The 15,835-nt window shown below is 36.0% G+C and overlaps 2 protein-coding genes across 2 annotated transcripts in view; one reads left to right on the top strand and one right to left on the bottom strand.

Annotated features, from left to right (window-relative positions):
• Positions 1-2,524: 2,524 nt before the first annotated feature.
• On the bottom strand, positions 2,525-5,663 carry RPA3 (replication protein A3). Its single transcript, XM_079151823.1, has 4 exons — positions 5,442-5,663; positions 4,342-4,416; positions 3,234-3,342; positions 2,525-2,738 (listed from the first exon to the last, which is right to left on the bottom strand). Exons 1-4 carry the CDS (start codon positions 5,538-5,540, stop codon positions 2,656-2,658), a joined length of 366 nt encoding a protein of 121 aa, XP_079007949.1. The 5' UTR covers positions 5,541-5,663; the 3' UTR covers positions 2,525-2,655.
• Positions 5,664-5,782: 119 nt separating this feature from the next.
• The window catches only part of UMAD1 (UBAP1-MVB12-associated (UMA) domain containing 1), a 277,343-nt gene continuing 267,290 nt past the window's right edge, over positions 5,783-15,835 (top strand). Inside the window, exon 1 of the mRNA XM_079151821.1 lies at positions 5,783-5,945. The gene's annotated coding sequence lies outside the window, so the exon portion shown is untranslated. The remainder of the gene's footprint in view (positions 5,946-15,835) is intronic.

The raw sequence follows: 15,835 nt of genomic DNA, 5'->3' as shown, positions 1-15,835 counted from the left end.
CCACATAACATCACTGCTGGTGTTTACCACTTCATTAAGGTGTTTGGTAGGTTTCTCCATTGAAAGCTTTTCAGGAAGTATTCCACTTTTCATTCTCTTCAGTCTTTTAAACTTTACAGTGTGATATTTGAAATGACCTTGAACATAATATTCTTGGTCAAGTGACAGGAGGAGGGTAGAAACAGGAGGGCCAGCAAGATAACTTTGGTTGTTACAGTAATTCAAATGAGAGATGACAATCGACAGAACTCTCAGTGGCAATGGTAGGTAAAAGATTGTAGGTTATTTGAGTGTTTCTGGGCAACAGGTAGCTTATGGTAACATTAAAAAGAAACAAAATCAAAACCACAATGAGATACTACTTCACACATATTAGGATGCTCAAAATAAAAAAAAAAATCTCAATAATAACAAGTGTTGGTGAAAATGTGGAAAAATGAAGAGTCCATATACACTGATGGTGGAAATGTAAAATGGTATAGTCAATTTGGAAAAGTCTGCCAGCTCCTCAAAAAATTCAATGTATTTACCATTTGATGGAATTTCGCTTCTGGGTATATACACAACAGAAATGAAAACATATGCACAATGTATACACAAATGTTCAACAGTAATATTATTTATTCATTATAATCAAATGGCAGCAACCCCCAGCCAATGAAATGGATAAACAAAATGTGGTGTATCTGTACAATGGAACATTATTCAGTTACAAAAAGGGATAAAGTGCTGATTCATGTTATAACATAGAGGAACCTTAAAATACTATGCTAAATGAAAGAAGCCAGTCACAAAAAAATCACATGATTCCATTATCTGAAATGTGTAGAATGGGGACAATCTGGAGACAAGAAAGTACAACAGTCTCTCCCTATTCAAGGAGTGATGTTTATTCCAAGATGCCCCAATAGATGCCTGAAACCAAGGACACATGTGTTGTGATACTGCAATAGTGAATCTGATAACTGAAACAGCTATTGAGGTAAGCTGGTGGGTAGCTATGTATAGTGGACAAATAGACAATGCACATCCTGCCCAGGATGGAGGAGGATGGTGTAAGAGTTCATCATACTACTCAGAAGAAAGAATAATTCAAAGCTTATGAATTTACTTCTGGAATAGTCCATATATTTTCAGACAGAAGTTGCCTGCAGGAAAGCAACCAAGGGAAGCAAAAGCATGGATAAGGGGGACAGCTGTCAATCAGTAGTTTCTTAGGGTTAGGACAGTAGGTGGTGATGATAGGATTGGGCCATTGTAGGTAAATGGTATAGAATTTACTTTTGAGGGTGAAGAAAATTTCTACAATTATGGTGATGGCTGTATAACTGTATAATTAAAAAAACATGAATTATCACAATGAAATTATTCTGAGAAAAATCTGGAACATGTGGTAGGGGAGCTATACTTGTTCAAACTATACTCAAATTGCAGTGCTGATGGGATATAATAGATGTTGAGCAGCCTAGAAGCAACACTGTGGTTAAAGATATAGAATCATAATCTTTAACATAGAAGATGTTATAGAACCTAAATTCATGTAGCCCAACTTACTAAACACAGTAGCTTAACAGAAGTTTTAAGGGCACTCTCAACATTCAATAGTACTGACTTTCAGTGGTTAACACAGAATTGAGGACTGGCTCCTAGTCTTGGCAGTCAAGACAATGCTGAGATTGGCTGTTCACAATAGCAATATTCATTATAACCAATTTTCAACTAATTGTCTTCATTTTATAATAAAATGCTTTACCATTGGCTATGTCTTTTAAGTAATCTGAAAAGTATTTGGGGATAATAAAAGTTAAAACTTAAGATTATATTAATTTAAAATAAAAATTTTTGTACAACTTATTTTACTTCCTTACTGAGGATAACTGGTTCAGTCATAAAACCTAATTGGCTACATAGGCCATTATAGTTATTCTGTGAAATCTTAGCTTACACCTGCCACATCTCTCCTTGATCACTCCCAATGTCAATTGGTGGTAGACAGGAATTCCATACTAGGGTAATTGCAACTGAAAGTAAGGAAAAAAAAAAAGTGATTCCACTATCTCTTTTGATGACCATTTATCCTTTGTTTGGCATTAGTGTATGCTGTTTTTAAACCCAGAAAGAAAGATACTTCACAAATTACAGAAGATGTAGTGTTCTGCTTGTTCTTTTTCATCAAAATCACTTTTTAACTAGAGTATCAAATAATTAGTACAGCAGAATTTATGAGACGGTGAGTATATCTTTCACACAGTTGGCCCAGGGTTTCATTTAGTAATTTTAAGACATGAATTATAGTTATGAAATTCCAAGTTTGTGTTTGAACACAGGACTGAAAGAATAAAAATGAAATGACTAGTAGTATGCACTGTTTTAATTTTTTATTAATAAAATAGAAACTTAGATGCAAGACAACTGCTTTGATCTTTTATCTGACCATATACTGCAGTGGCAAGAGTTTTATAAAGGACTTGGGTGAGAACAGTCAACATACCAGTTCCAACAAAAAAATGCAGATTAGACTGTCTAAAGTTCAGTAAATGAAAATTTAATTGGAGTAAATTAAATATTAGAAATCATAGGAGTCTCTTCATGAGCGGGACTTCCTTTAATAGTTTTCACCATAACCACTTGCAATCACAAGAAAATTCATTAAGATCAATCATGCTGTACAACCCCTAAAGGAAAAAACTGAGGGAACTCCTGGGTAATTTTCACAGCTTCATTATAAAGTCCAAGATCTGAAAGAAACATGTAAGCAAACATTAAATTCACCATGAAAAGCTGTAACATCAATCATTATCTAAAAGATTTCTATTTCTCTTTTCTTTCCCTTTTAGAGGTCAACTTATTTTCACAATCCAATGTCTAAAACAGACATGAATCATATTTTCTATAGTTCCAATATAGAACAGGAGGCAAGCCACTTTGTCATCCACTATGTAGGCAGTTTCTGCCTGCTTAATTTTAGGTGTTATGCCTTCAGTTCATATATTAAGCATTATTTTTATCATATTTTAAAAATTTCTACAAATATTAGTCTTTACTGAGTTTCCTTCATATACAGACACTACTGAGAGGCAGGCAAAAATGTTCTCCCATTTTTCTATGGGATTGGAAAACTATAGAAATTGAAAATATGGCAGATCTGTGACTCAAGACCAACACAAATCAAGAACAGAATTGTTTTCCTTCTAATTACATAAAACCATTAAGTACCAGAATGTTTTATTTACCAAAAGGATTGTTATCTTCTTTAAACTGAACATAAGATGCACACATGATGGTTGCTTTTGCTGTTACTCTGCCAACTACTTCCACGATTCCAGAAATTTCTTCATCAAGCTAAAACATTGAATGTTAATTTAGTGTTACCATATTTTCAGTTGATAATTAATTTGAAAAACATGTAGTTTTACTTATCTTTCAAATTATATAGTTTACTAATCTTTCATTGTAACAAAGTAACTTTAAAATTTGCCAGTGTTAAAACTGAACTGTAGCTTTTTAAAAAATGTTAAGTACTTAACTGTCAGCATGTTACAAATCCTGTTACATTTTTGTAGTAGCTTCAGGTCCAAAGATAGATTTGAACATTTAAGTCAAAGACAAACTCACTTAAAGATACTGAAAATGTCCAGAAAGCAGTAATTTGTTTTAAAAGGACCCAATGAGAGGAACTTGATATAATTTATATTTAAGAGTGAAATGTACACACTAACCAAAGAGCATAACAGATTTGTGTTCATAAAAGGCAAGTGAATGTTTTAAAGCACATTAAACATTAAGTGCATTAATAAATGGCAATGGAAAATATATAAACACAAAAATAGAAAAAAAAAAGTCAGGTTTGGTGGCACCTGCCTACAGTTTCAGCTTCTCAGAAGGCTGAGGCAGGAGTATTGCTTCAATCTCCAGCAGTTGGAGACCAACTTGGGCACATAGCAAGACCCTGACTCAAGGAAGGAAGGGGTGTAGAGGGTAGGAAAGAAGGAAAATGGTTAAAAGAGAGAAAAAAAAAAAAAAAAAAGAAATTAAATTCTTAAGGAAGGAAGCAGTAAACAGAAGATTTTTATTATGTGATTTTTATGGTCTTTCATCAGGAATGAGAACTGTTATCCAACCAGCACTTAAAGGATATATTAAAAAAAATCATGAGCCCAAAGAATCATCAGTTGGAAAATGAAAAATAAAATACAACAAGAGAACAAGAGTTTAATTTTACAGCTAGGGAAGTTTTAGAAGCTCATTCTTTATGCATTCTCTGCAAACAATCAGAAACAGCAACAAAGCAATTCAAGATGAAGAATTAAACATAATGTAGTAGTTAATACTTAAACATACTGGCTCCATCAACTCAATGGTTCCATTTTTCCCTTCTCCATCTGAAAGAATAAACATCTTTCCAGTGGGATGAATCTAGAAAAAGAAATACACAATTTTAAAATTTCCACACAAATAAAACTAAAACTAGATAATGTTACCAAAGATGAGCAGACTGACCCTTAATTATTTGATTTAAATTCTGGTCATGGGATGCCTAGTTAACTTTGAATTTCAGATAAACAATGAATATATATATATATATATATATATATATATATATATATATATGTATTGTGTGTGTACATACATATATATGTATGTACATATGTATTAGAGGCTCCTATTTTCATTTGGAAAATCTGGCAACCCAATGCTAAAATCCAAAGGAGGTCCATACTATGTAAAAGTGGGATCTTCCGGCAGTCATGATTTAGACAGTACAATATCCCACGGAGAATGTTTTAAAAATTAGGCCTGAAGTACAAGGAGAACTGATTACTAGAAGATCTGGATTCTACTCCTGGGTGGCACCTGTCCCTGTCATATTAGAATAACGCTCAGAGGATGTGAGGATGAAATGAGACTTAAAAATGGTTTTCCTTCAAAGTTCTGAGATCACTGATTGCCAAGACTTTGGGTCTGCTTCTGGCTTGTAGGATGAGTGGGCTGCACCTTAACACTGGGATAAGGTAACAGACTACTACCAGCTCTGGGAGCAACAGAAGCAAATTTAACAGAAAACAATGTTCAGCAACAGAGACAATTCCAGAAGGAAACATGCGGGCTGGCCTAGTTGGCATCAGTCAAATCTTGCTAAACCGAAAACTGAGAAGGTAGGCGAGGGAGTCAGGTCTATAATTTACAGAAACACGGAACTGGATGAGGGGCGCTGGGATTTGGAACCCAGTGCATTCAAAACCACTTAGTTTCTGCGCCATATAAGTGGCGCCAAAACAGAGCTGCAGTGGCTAAAGTGTGGGAAGTTTTCTTGTGCAGAACGAAGCAAATAGGAGGGGAAGGACACTCAGCCTTTCGCTTCTCCCTCCGTTACCCAGAGTTCACCACCCGGGCAGTCACCGCTACACACCCAGGAATCCCAAGACCTCGAGCCCGCGCACCTTTTCCAGTCTTCCTACGAAGCAGACTGGCCGGTCGATGAACTGAGATAGCATGCTGGCGTTGACGCGGGCCTTGGGCAACTCCATCAAGTCAACCATGATTATGTTTGCGACTGGCGGGAAACCGGCTGACGACTGAAACTGAACGCTCCGCTGGTGTCGGTGGGAAGAGTTCCCCCGCACCAATCAGCGAAGGGTGTCTCTCCAGCTCCGCCAATCAAATACGCGGAAACAGCGATCTCCCACGCAGTTCCGGAGAAGGCTCTGAAGGGTGTGTGTTGGGGGTGGTCTGCGTGCGGAAGTGGGGATCAGCTGCTTAGTGACGCGCGGCGTTCCGGAAGTTGTCCAGGTGCCGGCGGAGTGGGCCGTGGAACCCGGTCTTGGAGGGGCGGCGCCTGAGGCGACGTTCCCGGCATCTCCGGCTTTCTAGCGGCGACTTGACCCCGGAAGTGGGGTGGCGGGCTCCGGTGCTGTAGTGGCGGCAGACTGCGGCGCGAGCCTCAGGTACCTCTTCTTGCGGGAGGCACAGCAGCCTCACTGTTTCTCCTCCCCTCGGACCGAGTGGAAAGAGCCCTGCGGGAGTTGGGAGTCAGCGCCCGCCGCAGCGTTCTCGGCGGGGCGCACAGACTGACAGTTACCCCGCCTTCCGGCTTCGCGGTTCTGCGTGGGAGGTGGCCAGATGCTTGCTGAATGAAATCTGTGTCTCGGGCTTCTTTTTGACACCCACCTATCTGAAGCTGGAAAGCGGGGTCGTCAGTGTTAATGACTGTTTTCAGGCTTTTGCTGCTAGGTGGCAGAGGGTCGATTTACCCCCAGTTGCGTCACTTTACAGCTCAGTTCCCCCAGGTGTAAGAAAACAGGCTGACAGGATTACCGAGGGCCCTTTCTAGTCCTGACTTCACCGAGCTGTCAGTTCTCTCACTTGCTCCGAGTTATTAGCAAACGGAAGCATCAGTGGGTGGGCACGGGGAGGGCCACAGGACAGGACCAGAGGGGACAGCCTTAACTCGCTGATTAAACCAGAGCAGGTGTGCCTCTTCCTTGGCTTACGTTCTCCATCCCCAGAACAAGGGTGTTTGATATATTTGCAAGGTCTCACCTAACTTTTGACCATGTGATTAACTGACTCTCCTAACCCCTCCGCAGTCTTTCCAGGGCATCGCTCTTCCTCGTTAACCCTTTGAAGGTGAGAACTGGAGATCTGGAAGATAATCTGTTCCAAAAAATATTTGGGGGTTTCTCGAATCTGTTGCTGGTTCACAGTGTGCTTTGAAACTGGTGGATATTGATTTTCAGGATTTTATCTGCTGGAATTGGTACCTTGCCCGGGAGATTTCAGAATGAGTGCTCATAAAAATGCCATCAAATTGTGCTGCAGAAATTGGGAAGAAACTTAAATTGGGTATTATAATTTTGTGGAAACTGAGTCTGAATTTGCCAGAGCCACAGAATTGTCATTCAAATTTAGGCACCTAACTGGAGTCTTCAGGTCTTTAGTTCTACAGTTGCCTTAGGCAAAGAAGATCTTTTCTGAGACTTCATGTGACCATATATGATTAAATCTTGTATTCCATGATTAGATGATAGCTTCCCTCAGAGTTTATTTACTACTTATTATGTTTGTCTTAATAGTCACTAAAAATTTCAAAGGATTTCATTAGACAAGTGTGGGGTACATTTAAATTGGGGTAAAAGCGGTGATTGTATGAGTGTAAGTCATTAAAATTTATATTTCTGCGTTAAACCTAAGGTCTTTTGCATTTTAGCATTTCTTTGCAAAGGAATTTATTGTGCAATGTATAGAGTACCCATGGATGTGTTTCCTAGTATTGTTTTTTTACTAGGAAAGAAGTCCTTAAAACACCAGATAACAATATGTTACTTTATTACAGTTAAAAGACCACTTTTAAGCAAAGACATTTTTTTAAAAAGATGAACAAGAAGATAATTTAAAACAGCATTTTGGATTTTTTGGAGTCACTTCAAATTTATTATGAAATAGATAATACGACAGAAAAGTACAAATAGCTGGAATGTATAGTTTTGAGATAATTTAAATGAACATGTGTGAGCTTCTAATTCAGCTTAAGAAATGGAACTTTACCATTTAGTGGTTTGTACTCCGCAGTCATTTCCTTGTTTCCAGCCAATCTTGAACAATACTTTCTTGCATATAGTCATGTCCCATAAAAGGATATAGTTTAGTTTTGTCAATTTGACTTTTATATAAGTGGAAATATATATACATATATATATATATATGGTTTGTTTCTTTGGCTTGTTCTTAAGAGTAATCCATGGTGATAAATGTAGGTAGATTTCATTCTTTTACCTCTGCTATTTAATTTTATTATTGTTTGACATTTTGATTGTAGTTCTTTTCTGTTGATGCTGTGAGTAGTCTTGTATTGTGTGCTTGTACCAATGTGTAGCAGTAGAATTTCTGGAACATAGGGTGTGGATCTTTAGCTTTATTAGTAAAAGCAAATAATTTCCCAAATGGTGGGGTCAGTTTATCCTTTTATCTGGAGTTGAGGAGAGTTCCCAGTTGATCCATATTCTTGGCAGCTCTTCCTCTCCAATGTGATAGAAATAGAATGGCTTCCTGTGATCTGAATTTATATTCCCTGATTACCAAGGTTGACCACATTTTTGAGTATTTACTGGCCAGTTTTTAATCTTTTTTTTTTGCCCTGCTGATTTTTTTTCTTACTAACATTCAAGAGCTTTTTACATTAGGGTGGACAGTAATTCAGTAAAGTGTTTTTTCAGTATTTTGGCCCATTCATTCTCTTTTCCTTTCTTTCCTTCCTGTTTTTGACTAGAAAGAGCTCTTGCTTTTAATTTTATATAATTAAGATTTCTCCTTAAGTTTGATATAGTTGTAAAGGTCAATTTTTAAAATCTCATTTAAGCATTTTTCCATCAAGGTCTTAAAAATATTTTTTTTTCTAAAATTTTTATAGTTTTAGATTTCATGTTTCATCATCTAGAATTGAGTTTTAGATATGTTGTCAGACAGAAGTACAGTTTGTTTTCTTTTCATTTTTCCTAGCATCATTTATTTACTGTATCAACATTTTGTTACTGACCTCCAGTGTCCTTTAAGCTTACAGATGTGGAGTCTGTTGTTGGGCTGTCAATTTCATTCTATTGGTCTTTTTTCTGTCCCCATATCTACCCATTTTTTTCCATACTGTATATAGTCTTATGATAGCTTTTGATGTTTGAGGCCATGTTTTTCAGGTATGTCTTGGTTATTCCTGTCTCTGCCATCCATTTAAAATTTAGCTTTTAAAGTCCCAAGGAAAACTGTCATGATTTTTTTTTTCTGTGTTGTGCTTTTGATCAAAATTACATCGAGTTCCTGGATTTCATTCAGAAGTAATAACAACTCTTATACTATCCTTGAGCTATTTTAGTCCTCTTCCAAAGAATTTCAAAGTTTTTCTGAAAGCTTTGACTTTTAGATTAGATGTATTTCTGGGTACCTTGTTTTTGACACTACTGTAACATCTTTTTTAAATTAAAGATTTTAACCAGTGGTTGCTGGCATATAAAAATGCCATCCTGCTAAACTCTTATTTCTTTTTTTCTTATAATTTTTTATTCTTTTTAGTTATACATGACGGTAGAATGTGTTTTGACATATCATACATACATGGAGTATAACTTTCCATTTTTGTGGTTGTACATCATGTGGAGTTACATTTGTTGTGTATTTATATAAGAACATAGGGGGCTGGGGTTGTGGCTCAGTGCTAGAGCACTTGCCTGACATGTATGAGGCACTGGGTTCAATTCTCAGCACCACATATAAATAAATAAAATAAAAGTCCACTAACAACTAAAATAATTTTTAAAAAAAGAATATAGGAAAGTTATGTCTGATTCATATGACTGTCTTTCCTATTCCCATCCTCCCTCCCTTCCCTTCATTTCCCTTTGTCTAATCCAGTGATCTTTTATCCCCCCTACCTTATTGTGAGTTAGCATTCCCATATCAGAGGGTACATAAATGTACCCAAATGTAGCCTTTGGTTTTTTTGGGTTGGCTTATTTCACTTAGTATGATAGTCTCCAGTTCCATCCATTTCTCTGCAAATGTCATAGTTTCGTTCTTCTTTATGGCTAAGTAATATTTCATTGTGTATATGTACCACATTTTCTTTATCCAGTCATCTTAAACTCATTTCTAATACTTTTCTAAAAGATTCTTTTGAGTTTTCATATATGAATAATTATAGTTTTGTTTCTTTATTCTTACACATTTTGTTTAGTTTTCTTGCCAAATTAGAGCCTTTATTACCTTTGAACAGAAATGGTGTTAAGATGGGGTTTGGGTGCATAAATTAAAGTATCACACATACACAAAGGCTTATTCTTAAAGAAGTCAAACAATCCAGTCATCTAACACAGCCCTGCTGCTGAGCTATCAGGGACCCAGGCTCCTTCAGTCTTTCAGTTCTGTGTGCTCAGAATCTAGTTCCATATTAAGACTGCTTGATAGGCTGAGATTAAGTACTGGACCTTCAAGTATGAAGTCTGCATTCCAGGCAGCAGAGAAATGGGCTGGCAAAAGGATGTGCATTCACTGGACTTAGCTTCCTTCAAGGAAACTTTGTAGAAGTTCTTCCCAACCTGGAGTTCTGCTGGTTAGATTAAGAAGTTTGTCTATTCTGGTTTGATAAGACTTTGGTTATCAAATTTGACCAGATGCAGTCTTGTGGTCTTAATTGAGATATTGAAATGAATGCTTTTTCCTATGTTGAACCATGCTTTCATTCCTGGAAAAAACACAACCTGATTATGATATATTGTCTTTATTATATATTTCAGGGTGTTATTTGCTGCTATTTTAAGATTTTGGCATTCATGTTAGTGAATGACATTGGCTTGTAGTTTTCTTTCTTGTATAGTTCTTGTCAGATTCTGATTTCAGAGTTATGCTATGAATTGTGCAGTATTTCTTCTATTTATTCTCCAATATTTTGTGTAAAATTGGAATTGTTGACTGGCACAACTCACCTGTAAAACCCTGAGTCTAGTATGTTTACTTGTGACTGCTTTAGATGTATCCCATGCATTTTCTTAAGTACACGTTCATTTATCAAATTCTAAATACTTTTCATGTTGAAACATATTTCTTCTTTGACTCATGAGTTATTTGTTTTTATTTGCAAATTTATAGGTTTAATAATTATGTTAATTTCTAATGTAATTGCTTTGTGGTCAGAGAGTATGCTTTCTTACTAATTATTTGATAGTATTTGAAACTTACTTTAGGCTTTACCAAGTATGTGAGAAACTTTTGTAAATGTTTAATGTGTGTTAGGACAATTGCATTGGCAAATGTAACCTTGAGGTTCTGCTGTTATGAATTTTTGAAGCCTTGTTATTTTACTACGTAGGAGATTATGAAGCAAAATGGTGAAATTAAGTAATGAAAGAAGCAACTACTATCATGCTTTTTGTCTTAAAGTTCTTTTTGTTTTTCACATTTTTTAATTGGTGAATTATAATCATACATAATGATGGGATTCGTTGTTTCATATTAAGGATGTTTGTATCTAAATTCTTAAGGGATTTGGTCTGTAGTTTTCTTTCCTTGTGTTTCTACCTGATTTTGTATGAGTGTGATACTGGCTTCATAAAGTCAATTGGAAATGTTCCATCTCTATTTCATGGAATAATTTGAGGGACACTGGCATTAGTTCTTCTTTAAATGTCTGGTATAATTCAGGTGAGGAATTTTCTTTGTTGGAAGGCTTTTTATCACTGCTTTTTTCTCATTACTGGTTATTGGTCTTTTTAGATTTTCTATGTACTGTGTGTGAGGCGGGACGTGCTGGGGATTGAACCCAGGGCCTTGTACGTGCGAGGCAAGCACCCTAACAACTGAGCTATATCCCCAGCCCTTCTGTGTACACTTGATTCCATTTTGGCAATCATCTATATCTGGAAATGTAATCTTTTCTTCTAAGTTTTCTACTTTATTAGAATATAAGTTTTCAAAATAGTCCCTAATGATCTGCCAGATTTCTGTGGTATGTGGTAGTTTCTCCTTTTCCATTTCTAACTTTATTAATTTGAGTCTTTTTCTTTTGGTTAGTTTGGCTAAGTGCTTATCAATCTTGTTTATCTTTTCAAAGAACCAACTCTTTGTTTTATTGATTGTTTGCATTTTTTCCCCCTCAATTTCATTGATTTTTGGCTCTGATCTTAATTATTTCCTTCCTTCTGGTTTTGGGATTGATTTATTCTTATTTCTCAAGGGCCTTGAGATGCAATATTAGGTTGTTTATATGGGATCTATCTATTTTTCTTATGTAGGCACTAATAACTGTAAAGCTTCCTCTTAGAACTCTTTTCATAGTGTCCCAGAGGTTCTGATATGTCATGAATACCATTATTCTCATTTGAGGTTAAATTTTAAAAATTTCTCCCAATTTCTTCTATCAATTCATCACTCATAAGTGTATTGTTCAAACTCCATGTGTTTTCTGTAGGGTTTTTTTGTGTTGGTTTCTAATTGTATTCCATTATGATCTGATAAGATGGGAGCAATGTTACCATTCTTTTTTAAAAAAATTTGTTTGCTAAGAGTTACCTTGTGGCCTAAAATATGGTCTAATTTAGGAGAAGGTTCCATGAGATGCTGAGAAGAATATATATTAAGGTGTTGTTGGATGAAATATTCTTTATTCTATAGATGATTGTTATCCATTTGATTTATAATATTTTTCAGGTACAAAGAATCTTTTCTGAGTTTATGTCTGGATGACTGATCTAATGGTGAGAGAGTTATGTTGAAATCACCCAGTATTTTCTTACTGGGGTGTGTTTGAACCTTTAATTCAAGTAGTGTCTCTTTTATGAAACTAGTTGCACCACTGTTTGGGGCATTATTATTTATTGTTTTATGTTGTTGTTGGAGTGTTCACTTTACTAGTGTGAAGAGATCTTCTTTGTCTCTTCTGGTTGATTTTGGTTTGAAGTCTGCTTTGTTGAATATGAGAGCTACTTCTCCTGTTTGTTTTTGGGCTCTGTTTATATCTTTTCACTTTCAGCCTGTGTCTGTCTTTGCCTATAAGGTAATGAGTTTCTTGTAAATAACATATGAACAAGAGGAATTCAACATATGAATTCCTGCCATTTTCATTTATTTTAATGTTTAATTTGGTCTTGATTCTCATTTGCTTAGCTATCTTGAAATGAGGTTTGTTCATTGGTTTAACGCTGAGGTTTGTTTTTTATTTCCTTCTGTGTGGAAGTTCTGTAGTGCCAGATTAATATAGTCATGGATTCTTTTAATTTCTGCTTATCTTGGAACATTTTTATTACTCTTTTGATTTTGAAGGAAAGGTTTGCTGGATATAGCAATCTTGGTTGACAGTTACTTTCTTTCAGGACATGGAACATATCATTTCAAGCCCTTCTGGATTTTAGAGTTTGTGCTGTGAAAGCATAAGTACTTCTGATCGGCTTATCTCTAAATATGACCTGATGTTTTTTCCCTGGAGGCTTTTAAAATTCTGTCCTTGTTCTATGTTAAGCATTTAAAATTATAATGTGTCATGGAGGGGTTTGTTTGTTTGTTTTCTTTCTTTTAATCTGGTCTTTATGGGGTCCTGAATGCCTCCTGTATCTGGATGTCTGTCTCATTCTCAAGGTTTGGAAATTTTTCTGTTATTATTTCCCTGAAGAGGTTATCCTTTTCATTAGACTGCTTCTCACAACACTCCTTAAATTCAGTGATTCTTAAATCTGATCTCTTAATGTTGTCCCAGAGTTTTTGTATATTCATTTTAATTTTGTCTGAATGTTCAAAGCTGGCCACTTTGTCTTCTAGCTAGAAGAGTCTGTCCTTAGCATGGTGTACTCTGACTTTATTTATTTATTTTTTAATTTTTAATTTTTTTGTTTGTACAGACTACATTTTGAGTCATTGTATACAAATGCGGTACAACTTTTGTTTCTCTGTTGTACAGGAAGTAGAGTCAAACCCTTTGTGTAATCATACATGTATATAGGGTAAAGATGTTTGTCTAATTCTATTATCTTTCCTTCCCCCCACACACTACACACTCCTCATTTTCCTCTATACAATCCATCCTTCCCCTATTCTTGCCTCCCTGCTGCCCCTGTTATGTATCATCATCCACTTATGAAAGAAATTATTCTGCTTTTGGTTTTTCGGAATTGGCTTATTTCATTTAGCATGATATTCTCCAACTCCATTCATTTCCCAGAAAACGCCGTAATTTTTTATTCTTCATGGCTGAGTAGTATTCCGTTGTGTATATATACCACAGTTTCTTTATCCATTCATCAATTGAAGGGCATCTAGGTTGGTTCCACAATCTGGCTATTGTGAATTGAGCAGTTATAAACATTTTTGTGGCTGTATCATTGTAGTATGCTAATGTTAAGTCCTTTGGGTATAAACTGAGGAGAGTCAGATAGCTGGGTCAAATGGTGGCTCTATTCCAAGTTTTCTGAGGAATCTCCATACTGCTTTCCAGAGTAGTTGCACCAATTTGCAACTCTACCAGCAATGTATGAGTGTGCCTTTGTTCTCACATCCACACCAACACTTATTGTTGTGTTCTTGATAATAGCCATTCTAATTGGAGTTAGATGAAACCTTAGGGTGGTTTTGATTTGCATTTCTCTAATTACTAGAGATGATGAGCACTTTTTCATGAATTTGTTGATTGCCTTTATATCTTCTGTGAAGTGTCTGCCCAGTTCCTCAGGACAAAGATTATCTCCCATTCTGTAGGCTCTCTTTTCACATTATCAATTGTTTGCTTTGCTGAGAAAAAGCTTTTTAATTTGAGTCTATCCCATTTATTGATTCTTGCTTTGATTTCTTGTGCTTTGGGAGTCTCATTAAGGAAATCTGATCCTAAGCCAACATGAAGAAGATTGAGGCCTACTTTTTCTTCTATTTGGTAGGGGTCTCAGTCTAATGTCTAGATCCTTGATCCATTCTGAGTTGAGTTTTGTGCAGGGTGAGAAATAGAGGTTTAGTTTCATTTTAGTGCATATGGATTTCCAGTTTTCCCATCACCATTTGTTGAAGAGGGTATCTTTTCTCCATTGTATGTTTTGGGTACCTTTTTCTAGGATGAGATAACTGTACTTATGTGGGTTTCTTTCTGTGTCCTCTATTCTGTACCATTGGTCTACCTGTCTGTTTTGGTGCCAATCCATGCTGTTTTTGTTACTGTTGTTCTATAGTAGTTTAAGTTCTGGTTTCATGATACCTCCTGTATCACTCTTCCTGCTCAGGATTACTTTGGCTTTTCTGCGTCTCTTATTCTTCCAAATGAATTTCATGATTGCTTTCTCTTTTCTATGAGGTATATCATTGGGATTTTAATTGGAATTGCATTGAATTTGTATAGTGCTTTTGGTAGTATGGCCATTTTGACAATATTAATTCCGCCTATCCAAGAACATGGGGAATGTTTCCATCTTCTAAGATTTCCTTTAATTTCTTTCTTTAGTGTTCTGTAGTTTTCATTGGAGAGGTCTTTTGCCTCTTTTGTTAGATTGATTCTCAAGTTTTTTTTTTTTTTTTTTGAGGCTATTGCGAATGGGGTAGTTTTCCTAATTTCTCTTTCAGAGGATTCATCAGTTATGAGTAGAAATGCATTAGATTTGTGAGTGTTGATTTTATGTCCTTCTACTTTGCTGAATTCATTTTTGAATTCTAGAAGTTTTGTGGTGGAGTTTTTTGGATCCTCTAAATACAGAATCATATCATTGGCAAATAGTGATAGCTGAGTTGTTCTTTCCCTATTTGTATTCCTTTAATTGCTAATTAAATTGCCAATTGCTCTGGCTAGTGTTTCAAGGACTATGTTGAAAATGTTGAATAGAAGTGGTGAAAGAGGGCATCCCTGCCTTTTTCCAGTTTTTAGAGGGATTGCTTTCAGTTTTTCTCCACTTAAAATGGTGTTGGCCATGGGCTTAGCATAGATAGCCTTTACAATGTTGAGGTATATTCCTACTATCCTTTTTTTTCCCTAGTGTTTTGAGCATGAATGGGGCCTGTATTTTATCGACTGCTTTTTCAGCATCTATTGAAATAATCATATGATACTTAACCTGAAGTCTATTGATGTAATGTATTATGTTCATTGGTTTATAGATGTTGAACCAACCTTGCATCCCTGGGATGAATCCCAGTTGATCGTGGTGCACTACCTTTTTAATATGTTTTTGTGTGCAATTTGCCAGAATTTTGTTAAGGATGTTTCATCTATGTTCATCAGAAATATTGGTCTGAAGTTTTCTTCTCTTGATGAGTCTTTGTGTGTTTGGGTATTAGGGTGACACTGGCTTCATGAAATGAGTTTGGAAGGGTTCCCTCCTTTTCTATT

This window comes from Sciurus vulgaris (genome assembly GCF_902686455.1).
Source record: "Sciurus vulgaris genome assembly, chromosome: 8".
Lineage (NCBI taxonomy): Eukaryota > Metazoa > Chordata > Mammalia > Rodentia > Sciuridae > Sciurus > Sciurus vulgaris.
The sequence above is the reverse complement of the archived record's forward strand: the minus strand, read 5'-3'. Positions and strand labels throughout refer to the sequence as shown.

Bases quoted from the DNA above. Each gene is read 5' to 3' on its own strand.
- RPA3 (XM_079151823.1), bottom strand. From the start codon at position 5,540: ATGGTTGACTTGATGGAGTTGCCCAAGGCCCGCGTCAACGCCAGCATG. The intron at 4,417-5,441 runs GTGCGCGGGCTC...TTCTTTTTCTAG, and splicing joins TCGTAGGAAGACTGGAAAAG to ATTCATCCCACTGGAAAGAT. The intron at 2,739-3,233 runs GTAAATAAAACA...TGTTTCTTTCAG, and splicing joins AGAAGATAACAATCCTTTTG to ATCTTGGACTTTATAATGAA.